At 41.9% G+C, this 14294-nt stretch overlaps 1 protein-coding gene across 1 annotated transcript; it reads left to right on the top strand.

Annotated features, from left to right (window-relative positions):
- The first annotated feature begins 252 nt into the window (after positions 1-252).
- LOC136539216 (uncharacterized) lies at positions 253-13146 on the top strand. The gene is given in 28 exon segments (XM_066531158.1): positions 253-550; positions 648-980; positions 1085-1135; positions 1230-1330; positions 1492-1582; positions 3011-3046; positions 3048-3089; positions 3091-3147; positions 3237-3510; positions 3608-3676; positions 4412-4506; positions 4573-4659; positions 4801-4875; positions 4958-5005; positions 5397-5492; positions 5567-5796; positions 7253-8777; positions 8779-10717; positions 10834-10907; positions 10989-11066; positions 11519-11590; positions 11680-11785; positions 11866-11929; positions 12124-12252; positions 12336-12378; positions 12380-12455; positions 12801-12877; positions 13010-13146. Coding segments are annotated over 27 exon segments (6009 nt in total). The 5' UTR covers positions 253-349; the 3' UTR covers positions 12818-12877; positions 13010-13146.
- The last annotated feature ends 1148 nt before the right edge of the window (positions 13147-14294 follow it).

Raw genomic sequence — 14294 nt, 5'->3', positions numbered from 1 at the left:
TTTTATGTGGAAAAAAGGACAAAACCACCTTCAAACCACTTTAAAATATGTCAGGAAGGAAATTTGAATTGTTTTCAGAGTTCAGAGCGTAAGATGTTTGGTTTTGGAGTTTGAGGATGCCGGGGAGCTAAAATGGACATTTTTCCTTTTTCCTACTTTGAAGTGGAATGGGTCTCGGCCCAATATCAATAACTCCATACATGGGAAGCCTGGTCCAGCCCAGTTGTTGGGCGAACATCGAGTCGTCTTGCTCTAGTCCTTGAGTCTTCACTCGACATTCTCGACAAGAGGCGAGGGAGTGCAGTGCGGTGCGGGCAGGGGAGGGAGACCAACCGGAGCTGAATAGCTGATGGAGGCAGCGGCAGCGGCGCCGCCGGAGAGGGATACGTCAGCGGACTGGGGAGATGGCGTGGTGGCGCTAGGTTTCCGGGTGAAGGCATCCTCTCGCGAGTCGCCGTCGCAGAAGGCGGGGAACGTGCTGGAGGCCGACCTGCGCTCCCACTGGTCCACCGCCACCAACACCAAGGAATGGATCCTCCTTGAGCTCCAGGTCCCCATCTGCTTCTACAGCTTATTCTTCTCCCTCTTCTCCCAATCTAGTTGGGGATCGAATTCGAATTGAGTAGTCACTCCCCAGTTGCTTGCAGGAACCGTGTCTCCTCTCCCACATCCGCATCTACAACAAATCCGTCCTCGAATGGGAGCTCACTGCTGGCCTGCGATACAAGCTCGATGCCTTCGTCAAGGTGCGCCCCCGCTGCGAGGCCCCCAAGCGCGACGTCGTCTACCCCGCCAACCACACCCCTTGCCGCTACCTCCGCATTTCCTGTCTGCGCGGCAACCCCATCGCCATCTTCTTCATCCAGCTCTTTGGCATCCCCGTGCCTGGCCTCGAACCTGAGCTCCAGCCACTGCTCAGCTACATGCTCCCGCAAATCACATCCTCCAAACAACCCCTTTCTCAGAACATGCACCTCCAGGTTCTCTTCTTACTACTTCGTTTCTTCTTTCTTATTTGGCCCTTTGGCTTTGGGGGTTCACCATGTCAAGAGTTCCTGATGCATTTCTGCCCCATTCATTCTAGTTGCTTAAAGACATTTCCATCAGGCTACCTCCATTTCTTCCCCAGATTGAGGTGAACTCAGTATTTCTGGCTCCTAGCTAATTTGCCATTTCTAGATGCATGGTAAGCATTGCCCTTTAACAGGCTGATGTATGTTTTAGTTCAGGCTGACCTTAATAGTGTTGCGGACACCCCAGAGAGCAGCGTGCGGTTCTTGGCTCTACTTGCTGGTCCATTTTATCCTATCCTTCACCTTATAAATGAAAGGTGCGGCTTCCTTGTTCAACTTGCAACCATGTATCAGTTCGGTTTGTGATACATGCTATGTTGCCTGCCATCATATATTGCACTTGAGTTATTGTGAATATGTGTTTGCACTTGCCTGCCTGTATGTGGGCAATGGTATCTGAAATGTCCTAAATTTACAGAGATCCTACCAAATCTTTGTTTGGTTCTGCTGATTCAGATGCCCTCAGAACTAGTCCGGCTTCTACTCCAACAGTTTCTTCAAACTTTGAGGCATGTAACTTTTTTTTGGCTTATGCGCGTCTGTTTTTCTCGTGCTTGTGACTTGCTACAGTAGGTGTGGAAGGTGAAGGTTACGGCACTGCAGCCATGTATGCTGTAAGATTGATCACACGGATCTGCAATTGCAGCCTTAGTCATACATGATTTCCTGGTTATTTGAAGTGGCTAAAACAATCTTTTAGATTATGTCCTTTTTGCCTTCCTGAGCGAACTTTGGGTAACATTAGTGCTGATTGACAGTATATGCGCGAGCTCCTTTGTGAGTTTCAAAAAGATTGTATAATGTAAATTCAGCCCGCATTGTAGCTTGCCTTGATTAATGGGTGACTGCTAAAAGTTCTAGCATGGAATGCAAAATATATTCGGGTAGGCAACTTGAATAGCTCAAATCAAATTTGTTACCACAGAATGGCCGCTGAAGATCTGTCACTGTGCTTAAGTTAGGTTAATGTTACAGGGGATCTTCCTGTTACCTTTAGCTGTTACATGTTAAAAATTTTAATTGGGCTGTGCGGTAGGCATTGAAATGCCAAAAATACTATCTTCTGATCACGTTGTTAATTTCTTGCAAGCATTCATGGCAAAATGGTTGATGTGTCTTTTTTCTGACCATCCCATTCAAGGTCACATTTTTCAGAACAGTAAATAGTTTTCGCAGCTGGGCCAGTTCTGCTTTCTGATGAAACCTCTAAATAACTAGCTAAGTTTGCTATTTGAAATATGGCCAGAAATGTTTAGAACTGAGAATTAAATGGTTAAGCGTGTAACTTGTTCCTGGTGTTTTCTTGAAGTGTGAAACCTAATGCATTCAATGACTGGCCCTAAAACTTTTTTTGGATCCAAAATGGTATTGCCATCAACCTATCAGTTCACATAAGGATTTTATTACTCTGCAAAAATCATAGTATGAACAGTGAAGAGATGGCAGCCTTTTGCGTTCCACTCTCTGAGTAGACCTACTACAAATCATTTCTTTCATGTTACCAAAAACATGGCCATCATACAAGTATGCGCCCTGAAAAAAAATGTGTTTGGATCTCTCGTCTTGCTTGAGCTCGCCTCACCTCGCCAGGCAAAAAACTGGAACATACAACATGTTTGGTTTGTTTGCTTGCTTGCGTCGTTTCCTTGCTAGCTTGGGAGAGCCAATTTGGCTTGCCCACGCTGGCAAGGCTAACCTTGCTGGGTGAGGCGAGGAAATTCAGCAAGCCAACCAAACCGCCCCAAAATGTCCTATGCAAAAATGTCCCTTTGCTCCCTGAAAGAAAACTGCCACATAAGCCAATTAGAGAAGTTGAGGGGATTGTCAATTAGTACATCAAACACAGATATTTAGGTGTCTGTTATTCTCTTGGGGAACATAGAGGCACTCCTTTCAGTTTGTCCACCTGATGTAGTATTCTAAACTCTTTCTTCTAGGCACAACCGAGGAGATCACGGAGTCCATCATCTGTTCCAGCCTGCTTCGTATTTGCTGGCATTTCGATCTGAAACGGCTTATGCTCCTCTTAAGGAAAGCACATAAAGACAAAACCCTTGGAGTTGTTTGCCTTCGAGTATGTTCTTTGACACTATATTTTTCATTTTTTGTTATATGCTCTTTCCTCATGGAGGATTTGCCACCCAATTGTTTCTTTTAACTTAGGCATCAAAGGTATTGCAAAAACTATTGGAGCCTGAGCCAATTTTAGACAAATCAATGAATACTGGTGTCATGCTACCAAGCCAAGTCTCTGATGAAATTCCTAAAAGAGATGCTTTCAGTCTAGTACTTTCTACAGACTACTCCAGTATGTTTGGAGAAGAATTTAGCCGGTCAGAAAATCAGTTTGATGGGTCATTCCTGAATATTTTGGATATTGCTGCTGTGGAAGAAGGCATTCTTCATGTACTATATGCGTCTGCATCACAGGTTAACTATCTGATTGTTCCAGCCTCATATCTTTCACCATATATGTACCATTCTATTTGAAGATACTAATGTTTTCTTCGTTTGTAATTATAGCCTATGCTATAGTCGCAAGCTTGCTGAAATTAATTCAGACATTTGGTCTGTCTTACCACTTGTCCAAGCTCTACTTCCAGGTAATGTCTGTGCTGTATACATGTTTTCTTTACTACTTGTCATTGAAGTATACAAAAATTTGAATGATTAGAATGTTTGCTATGGGTAGATCCGTACCTTCATGCATGCATACTCACATGTCACTTGCTCTAATCATGGTTATATTTAGGACATGGAGATATATGATGTCTAAGCACACTTTTGATCATCCTTTTCTTTTGCAATATAATTTTAGAATATGACAAACTATCACATTATGAAAATATTTTCTGAGACAATCTGTAAAATTTACCATTTTTCATGTGACCAACTTGTAAAGTAAGTTCATTGTTAAAATAACTGGACTGATATGTAGGTGTGTGTGGGTTCGGCTCGGGTGGGACGGCTCTAGCCTTGCTCGTTTGTATCTTTTTCTTCCTTAATGAAATGACACAGCTCTCCAGCATCATTTGAGAAAAAAAATTGGACTGCATAGATTCCATAACCTATTTTACTGGTGGGAGTATCTTGTACTAAGTGATGGCAGGCCTATGTGGCTAACTATTTGTCATGACTCTTGTGTCTTGTGTGGCTAATGGCTGCTCTTTGAGTTTGACTAAAGAAAATGTTGCAGTTGATTTATTTTGGTCTGATATGTGATCCCATGATGTCTTAGTTGCTGATCCACAAAGATGATTATGATAATGAAGTTAAACTCATTTTTGAAACAAGCATACATGCGCATTTGCTGAGTAGTTGCTCTTGTGTGTTCGTAGCACTTCGTCCTCCACTCAGTTCTGGTCCTATTGAACATATTGATGATTCTTTTAACCAATGGAATCATCCAAACGTTCAGAATGCTCTCTCCCAGGTACCTCAATGGCTCTGATTGATATAATTTGTTATACCAATTTCCTGAAGATTATTGTGGCTGCAGATTGTTACAATGTCAGTATCGTCATCAGTTTTTCATCCTCTTCTCAGAGCTTGTGCTGGTTATCTTTCATCCTACCTTTCATCACATGTTCGTATATCTCTGCTGCAATCTTTTCTCTCCACTTTCCAGAAATTACTTATGCTTTTGCCACCTGTTTGCTATACACTCTGCTGAAAAAAAGAACTATCCCTCAGAAAGTTATTCATGCTTTCTTTTTTGACTTATTAGGTAAAAACGGCTTGTGTTTTGCTTGACTTGTGTCGGGGGCCATTGTTACCATGGGTACCGATGATAACAGCAAAGGTCTCTTTGTTACTAAGGATTTTCTGTTAGCATTCCTTTTTGTGACTTTAGTCTCTTAACTCTTCATATACTCTCAAAACAGGTAGATCTTGCAGTTGAACTTCTAGAGGATCTCCTAAGTATCATCCAGGTATGTGCACACTGGTAACTTAGCAATGCTGGGAAAATTGAAATTAACTTTTGATGCCTGTAATCTGGTGCATTTGTATCCTAGCATACTTAGGTCTTGAACTTTTGCTACTATACCAAATGAAGTTATGCTCTAATTTATTTACCATTCTGGTGTTAATGCCTGTTGAAGGGATGCACCTGTTTTTGAGGTGAAACAATAAGCTATTCACAACTTTTCAAAATATATGGTATTGTGATAGTACTACTTGACCAAAACTGCAATTCCTTCCTTTGTGATGTCCTAAATCAACATCAATGATTTGTTTACTACTTCAGTAACTTTTAAGATGATTTCCACTCCATATTTATATTGCGAACCAATTAACTTTGTTCTTTATCATGTTGGTTAGGAAGCTGGCCAATCTCTTGCTCGTTCACGTGCAGCACTGAAGTATGTTGTATTGGCAATTTCTGGGCATATGGATGATGTGCTCACAGAATATAAAGTACATGTTTCCCTTTCTGAAAGTGGTTCTTTGTAGTGACTCCTGTACTGCTTCCTTAACTTTCCTACTTTCAGGAAGTCATGCATAAGTTACTTTTCGTCCTGGAGATGCTAGATCCTTTTATCGATCCTTCTACAAGTGCTATGAAAGACACAGTAATATTTGGTGGTATCTCTGCTATATATTTGGAGAAGCAGTCAAGTGTATACGATATTGCTTTAAATATTATCCATACAGCAGTAAAGAGAGCTGCTGTTCTCCCTTCTTTAGAACTTGAATGGCGACGAGGAGCCGTTGCCCCGAGGTTGGTAAAGCAATATGTATTTACAGATTTGACATAAGCTTGATACTACAATAACCCAATTGTCATGATTATGCAAGCCAACCATCATTAGCTACTACTCTGCTCACAGTGTAATGTTGCCATGGATTGATGTATAATTTTTTTTTGAACATTAAATACAGCAGGGGAGGCCCCCACTGTAAGGAACTTACTGTACAGAGAGCTACTTACCCAACTGATGTGTAAATTTGTCTGCCACTTCCATACAAAGCTTATTCTGGTCCCTTTTACTTTCAGAAGATCCAGATTGCCCTCTGAACTTTCAGACATGATTTAATTTAGGTCACTGGTTGAGTTGGCAGGAAACATAAGCAGTTCAGCATTGCATCAGAAATGAAATGTCCACTTAGTGCTTATATATCTTACCAACTCAGCTTGTAGCCTCAACTGAACCATTTCCCAAGATACAGGGACCAACTTTCCTTTTCAAAATTTGAGGAGCCAATTTTTTTTTCCTTGAACATACAGGAGAACTGTATGTCTTCATAAGCCACCCACACACCCATCCTGTTGGGAGGCCAATCTGAGCTAGAAGTGGAAAGTTTGAGGTACCAATTTGTGCACAAAAATGTATCTTTCAAACGTTTTAATTAGTCAGGTGAAAACGGTAGGATTAGATTTTCCACAAAAAATAATTTCATAATATTAATTTCTTATACTCTTTAGTTATCATGGTAAAAAATGATTGTAAGTTACATCTTGATGTCCTTAAGTCGAAGCACGAAAAGATTCTTGATTGAAAAGAGTGAAGTTATTGTTACTCAGGACTGGGGAACCTTTTGTGTGTCTGCGAGCAGCTGTCTTCTCTATTTTTGATGAGTGATTTACACCTTTATGGCTTATGACATGCAATTGATGTTTTCTCTCCTGAATCATCTTTTTGCTATCCTAGCTTCTAATTTCTAATAATGGTCATTCTGATCTGCACCATTGGATTGGGTTGCTTTATAATGTAGACTGGCTAGGTTTGGTATCCATGCAATAAGAAATTTAGATGGGGAGACAATATTTACGACTGTATGCTTTATCCCATTAGCTATCTGGTTTATAAAAGAGAGTTATGGGCATCATGGACCAATCCAGTTAGGTGGGCCACATGGACAAGACATACCATGGGCTTGTTTGGTTCTCGCCCGTGGGAAACACGCCTCAGCCAGGTAGCAAAACCAGGTGTTCAGTTGCGATCACCTGGGGTTAGATCAACCTGTCTGGCGTGGCCACCCAGGTGAGGGCATCAATCTACATGCATATACTGCACTCAATAGTGAGGAATTTAGTTTACATTTCAAGACCGTGATGCAAATTTCTGAACCATGTGACTTTAATGCGTGCATGTGATGGCATAGTAGATGAATCATTTCTCTAGCATAACACTATCATGCTTGCTGGTGTAACATGCCTGACTTTTGGTTTGCAGTGTAATTCTCTCTATCTTGGATCCGCACATGCCTCTTCCTCCTGACATAGACCTCTGCAAAAGTTCAGTGCCTGAGATTGATAATGTGCCTTTGGCTGTTTTGGATAATCGTGCACCGCAGCCATGCAACCCAGAAAATATTGATGGGCGAGATGCATCTGAAACAACTGTTCGGCCTGAAAATTTTGAACAGTGCAGTTTTTTGTTTGCCCGTGAAGAATTAAACCAATCTGAGTTGACTAGTCTTGACACCTTGAAAGGAAAAGGCCATGATGTAGTAACTAAAACAAGTTTGAACCACGACATCCCTGAAGGCAGAACTAATGAGAAACTTTCATCTGACCCTTTCCTGCTAGATAATAGTGTTGCAGCTGATTATTTTGATGCACAGGCTGATTATCAACAGCTGGAAAACTACGAGGACTGTGAGTTAAGAGCTCAAGAATTTCATCGCATAGCACTGAACCTATGCATGCAACAAGAACCAACATTAGAAGGGCATAATGCTGGAATTGATGCTTTGCTATTGGCAGCAGAATGTTACGTTAATCCATTTTTTCTATTGGAATTCCAGTCTAATTTAGAGCCTCTGGACAATATTGAACGTATTCATTCAGAGTTGATGCAAGGGAATGCTTCCTTTGCGTTGAAAAATTTGCACTTCAAAGATTTAGATAAAAAAGCAATCTACAATTTGGAGAAGAAGCGGGATAGATCTGTCATCGATTTACTCCTACAAGCTGCCAGATTCGACTCTGAATATCAGGGAAAGATACCTGAAGGGGAACCATATCCAAATATTGCTGAAGATGGCAAGATTTCTGTAGAAATCTCACCTGAAGCTCTTCAGTTTGCTGATGCTGTAACTTTGGTCAGAAAGAACCAGGCTATGCTGTGCCACTTTATTATGAAGCAATTCCAAAGGAAAGGACACTTGTGTAGTGAAATTCTCCTCCAGAGCTTCTTGTTCCTGTTGCACTCAGCAACTGATCTATTTTGTCCACCAGAGAATGTAATTGATATAATTTTGAAGTCTGCTGAAAGCCTCAATGACCAGCTTGCATGTCTTTACAGTTTTGTTAATGCAGGGAATAAGAAATTGGATACGGTAAAAATACATGGTCTAAGAAGACGTTGGGCCCTTCTCCAGAAACTGGTTCTGGCTTCATCTGGCAGTGATAACACTAGAGAACTTGCCAGAAATAAAAGAGATGGTTTCCGTTTTAGAAGTTTAGTCCCTCCATCAACATGGATACAGAAGATATCTAATTTCTCCATGTTTTCTAGCCCACTCCCTCGATTTCTCGGATGGATGGCAGTGTCTCGCTATGCCAAGGAATATTTAAATGAGAAGCGGTTTCTTGCTTCTGATTTCTCACAGCTTACATCTTTGTTATCAATTTACATGGATGAACTTTGTTTGATGGATGGAGTTGCAACTCCGAAAGTCATGTCTGCAAAAGGTGAACAATTTAATTGTATGCACTTGTTCCTTAAGAAGGAAACTACTCTGTCAGACCAACCTAAGCATGACCAGACAGTTTAAAATCTTACTTCCGGAGCTACATTTCTTCTTTCCAAGCATGGGCAAATTGTTTAATGCATTTGGGGAGAGCATCTTGGAGGCTGTTGGGCTACAGTTAAAATGTCTGCCCAACAGTGCAGTACCAGACGTTCTTTGTTGGTTTTCTGAGTTGTGCTTGTGGCCTTATCTTGAACGCATTAAGGAGCATCTTATAGTCGCAAACAGAGTTAGTTATATAAGAGGAAATATTGCTGCTAATGCGAAAGCAGTTGTCTTCTACCTACTTGAGTCTATTGTTACCGAGCACCTGGAAGCCGTTATTCCTGAAATGCTCAGGATAGTGCACATTCTTGTGTCTCTCTGTAGAGCTTCTTATACTGATGTGGCCTTCCTCAAGTCTGTGCTATGTCTAATGAAGCCACTCATCTCCTACTTCTTAAGGAAGGGAACTAATGATACAAAAGTACTGGGCCATATAAAGGAGGGCAGCAATTTTGAGTTGCTTTGTTTTGAAGAATTGTTTGAAATTGTTCGCTGTGGTAAAGATTCGGTGGATACAGCTGAAGATAAGATTCAGGCACCCTTGCTTATCTTCATTCTGGGATCAATGTTTCCTGAATTCTCATTTGAGAGAAGGATTGAAATGTTAGGCTCCTTGTTAGTATGGATTGATTGCATCAGTTCCGATCCACCATCATTGTTATGCAGCTATCTTCAAGGTTTCCAGACACTTCTAGATGGTTGTGAAGCTGTACTAATTCAAAATATTGAACTACTTGGTGTCAGCATCCTTTCTGGGACAAGCCAGTCTATAGAACCTGCTGATTCCTTAGGCGTTGATGGCACTATGCTACTAGAGAAGAATGCACAAGATAGTGAAGAACAAGCACCAATGAAATCCACAGCATATTGTGAGAATGATGGAAGTCATAAGGGTCTTTATAATCTGCATCCTAATAGTATCATACAATTTTGTGGCGCCCTGGAGAAGTTTATTTGGCACCTGACTTCATATATTGAGGATAGTTGGAAATGGCACCATCAGTTGGCCTCTAGGATCTCTTTGTCTATGGCAAAGTGTTTGTTGTTTGCAAAATTTTTGAAGTCCATAGTGCAAGAAGACACAATATCTAGTAGCAGTGAGCAAGATGTTGCTGTGAAAATTTCCTGTGAGCTTGCACAAAAGCATTGGCAAAGTGCTCTTGAAAGTCTAGGAGATATCATTTTGGTAAATCAGGAAACACAGTTCTGGCAGGTGGCATCAGCTATGCTCGATTATATAATGGGGATACCAAACGTCCTTGCTTGGGGTAATGTTCTTAATGCCATATGCCCTGCAGTCAAGCACTTCTGCTCCCATGCACCTAGGATATCTTGGAGGCTGCAGACAGATAAGTGGTTGTCATTATTAGTTTCCGGTCGAATTGAGGGCTTCAAGAACAGTGAGATCGGTTTGATTGATCTTTTCTGTACAATGTTGAATCATTCTGAACCAGAGCAGCGTTCTGTTGCTGTACAGCAGCTTGGGAGGATTATTAACAAAACAAGTTCTACTGAAGCTGATTTGAAATATCCAAACTATGACCAAAATTTCCTCATATCTGGTTCAACAGTAACATCCCTTTTGGTAACTCATACATGGGACAGAGTAGCAGCATTGGCTCTCCATGACTCTTCTATGCTATTAAGGAATCATGCAATGGCATTGCTTACTGAATATGTGCCTTTTGTTGATAGGAAGCACCTGCAGTCCTTTCTTTCATCCAGTAACGGTATCCTGAATGGTTTGGGACAACTTTCTGGTGTAATTGAAGAGGGCTATTTTACACGAATGTCTTTGCTGTTGTTTTCTAAGGCATGTCTTTATTCTACTCCTGAAGATATCGCTTTGATACCTGAATGTGTTTGGCAGAAGTTGGAAAACATGCAAACATCAACTGGTAAATCTGTGATAATTGAATATTCAGATTTCTGAGCCAACATATGTAAAATTCCATTGTATCACCTGTATGATGTTCTGATTGTTCAAGCTATTTTTTCGCTCATTATGTACTAGGAGGTTTTGGATATATGGAGAAAGATCTCTGTCGAGCTCTGTGCCAACTAAAAAGTGAATCAGATGCTAGAACCGTACTGCCCCTCCCCCCTCTCTCCGGTGCTTATGTACCATAACATGTTTACCGAGTACTGACTTTAAATCTCTTCCATTAGGTTGTAAAAGTTCTTTCTGGATGCACTAGTCAACCAGTCAGCCCTGATTTCAAGAGCATCCGTGAATCAATCCTTCAGGTCATAGTGTTCTGAATGATTTTTTTTTGGTCTTCTCCATCTGTATTGTCGCTTCTGTTTTTACTTTATTGCACAGTTATCTATTTCAGTTCATTACTTTAATTATGTTTTCATTGTTGATTGTGCCTGCATATCAGACTCATTTTATATTTCGTTGACAGTTTCAATCTTTGTAATAACTGCACTTAGACTAAGTGCTCCCCAAAAATTACTAGTGTTTGGAAGTTTTTGTTCATCTTTCTTCAAAGAAAATTCTTCCTAGCATAAGGAAACACTGGCATGCTTGTATCTTGGTTCAAATTGATATTATATCTCTGGCGTGCTTAATGAAATGGAATGCAGCTCTCTTGAGTTGTTCAAGGAAAAAAAGAAAGTTGCTGAAATCATATGGTGCTAATTTTTTGCTTTAATTAGCACTGGGCTGTCTAAACTTGCCATACTCATCTCGATAGGTGATGTCCTCTTTGAGTTCTATTGAAGCATACTTTGAGGAGTTCTCAGCTAGATCTGCGCAAGAACATGAGGTGAGAAGTGCAACAGCCCTTTTCTTTCTGGCATCTTGTTTTGGATATCTTATTCAGATTCCTAACACTTGATTAAATTTGACACCAAGGAACTTGAAGAAGCTGAGATTGAATTGGAGCTTATTGAAAAAGAGAAATCAGTTCATAACTTTGTTGGGCACAGCAATGATACTATGGTGCTTGCTATGCCATCATGTAAGCTCAATTACTTTCAGAGCTATCGTTGTCAATGCTACATTTTGGTATTTACATGTCTTATGTAATTTTGTTTACAGACCACAATGATGGTAGTGAGGTTAATAAACGGCTCCAGCAAATCCGGGAAAATATTCGGTCCTTGTAAGTTTACATATTGCGACGATCCTTCAAACTTACTATTGTTCATTTTTTTATGAAATTCCCACCGTAACAAGTTTGCTGTTGTATTGACTGCTATGTCAATCCAAGATATCCTTGTTCTCACAACATTTTACTTTGGATTCTAGAAGCATATTGAACTGTTAATGTTCATTTGGTATGTTTTAATTTGACAGGGAAAGGTCTAGGCTCAAAGAGGAAATTACAGCACGCAGGCAAAAGAAGCTGCTTATAAGACATGCTCGTGAAAAGTACTTAGAAGAGACAAGCTCTAGGGAAATGGAGCTTATGCAAGAGCTCGACAGGTTTTGATGCGCTGCTCTTTTCTTTGACATGTCAGAAACAATAGAGATGTTTATCCCTATTTCTTTGTTGTATGTCTTTGTAGGGAAAGAGCTCTCGAGATGGAGCGTGAAGTAGAAAGACAGCAGTCAACTGGATATTGAGCGTGCAAAGTCTAGGGAACTGCAATTCAACATTGATTTGGAAAAAGAGAAAACAAACTCAGGTACAAGGCAATTTATTCTTTCAAATCGACATAATCTGTTAGTTTTGGAACATTATTGTTTTGCAATAAATCCTCTATACATCCATCATTAAAAGAAACTTAGAGCTAGCTAGGATTTGTTTTCAAGTGGCTTTTCCTGTAAAACAGCATTGAAAGTTTGAGTCACTTTCTTATTTATGCCATATATATGCTCAAATTCTTGCCTGAGCTATGATTGGTGGATCCTATGCTTGCTTAGTGTGTCCTCAGTGACTCAAAGCAGTGATAGGTCCTTATGGTATTTACTATACCAATCTGCATGGCCTTTTATCTTTGTTTTCTTATTATTACTGTGTTGATCTTTAGAGAGAGCTTCAACGTGAACTGGAGCAAGTCGAGTTGGCGCGGTCATCAAGGCGTGAGTTCTCTGCCAATCCCAACAGGTGTAGTCTGTGTAGTGTGGTTAGCCCATATTACTTTGGTCTTCCTCTAATCACACATTGCGTTTACCATTGGTGTGATAACCTAGCCATTTGCAGCATTGTAATCACCTCCGTGAGTTGCTCATTCTGCAGCCGCTCTAGGGAGAGGTACCGTGAAAGGGATGGCGGCAGAGCACAGCAGGAGGCGGGGAGCTTGAGGTCGAGCAGGCGAGGCCAAGAGGGGGGCTCTGCTCAGGCGTCCGCACCGGCCGGGGCCCCCACCGTCATGCTCGCCGGATCAAGAACGTTCTCAGGGGGCAACCTTCCGACGATTCTGCAGCCTCGCGAGCGCTCTGCCGACGAGGACAACTCCTGGGCCGAGGACGCCAGCAGCAACGGGGATCCTGAGATGGATGGCGTGAGGCCGCATGGGCCACGAGGCAGCAGCAGCAAGCCATCCTCGAGGCAGGTTGTGGAGCGGAGGGAGCGGGATGGCGGCACTGCTGCCGGCACGGGCAGGAGAGAAGGGAAATGGGAGAGGAAGCAGCACCCGTAACTAAAAAAAATTTGTCCAACAAATAGGCACGCTAAATAGCATGTGTTTGGCTGTTGATGTCCACATAGAGTAGCCATTGCAACTTGCACTAGCCTATTTGCTATTGCCTTCTTGTGTCTAACGGAGGCTTCCTCAATTGTCAATTGCATTGTATCGTATGGACACTGGATCAGGTCAGGTGGCTGCTCAGTCAGTCAACAGTATCGTGAATTGATCCTACTATCAATCAGCTGGCTGCTCAGTGAGCAGTAGCCTCACACTCCTTGGATCGTCCGCACACTCCGTCAGATACCCTCCGAGGAGCTGGATCGCCCACGCGCTCCGTTTGCTCCGGCGGCTCCAGCAGCCTGAGTACCAGCAGCCCGCTGTACATCGTGGCATTGCTGCGGCCCCTACGCATGCAGTGGAGCCCATTAAAAATGGCAACTGGGCCCTATACCCGACTGGATATTTGATCCATTAGGGGACGGGGATGGATCAGTATCTTTATCTGCGGGCATCTAAATAGGGTAAGAATTCATCCCGACGGGTATAGTGGCTACGGGAACGTTCCCTATTTACTTGTTCCCTGTTACCCGTTGGGGAACCCGACTATTTGAGCTGTCATACGAGTATTAGGTCCAACGAAGCTCAACATAGGTATTTTTGTCCAAATCTGTCATATATATAGTTTGTGTGTTCTAGGAACCATAGTTTAATTTTTTCTCACCATCTACGCCAGCAGCACAAGCACGCCTGCCTCACGAGCGCTCGTGCCCATCGCTTCCTCAGTTCGATCTCTCTGCCACCTTTGCTCGTCCTCCTCGCAACCTCGCTCATTCTTCTGGGCATCTCCGAGACTCCTGACACTTATACCCGGGTAAAGAGGAAACGTCTCCGATT

The sequence above is a fragment of the Miscanthus floridulus genome, chromosome 1 (genome assembly GCF_019320115.1).
Source record: "Miscanthus floridulus cultivar M001 chromosome 1, ASM1932011v1, whole genome shotgun sequence".
Taxonomy (NCBI): domain Eukaryota; kingdom Viridiplantae; phylum Streptophyta; class Magnoliopsida; order Poales; family Poaceae; genus Miscanthus; species Miscanthus floridulus.
Note: the sequence above shows the minus strand (reverse complement) of the source record. Positions and strands in the feature narration are given on the sequence as shown.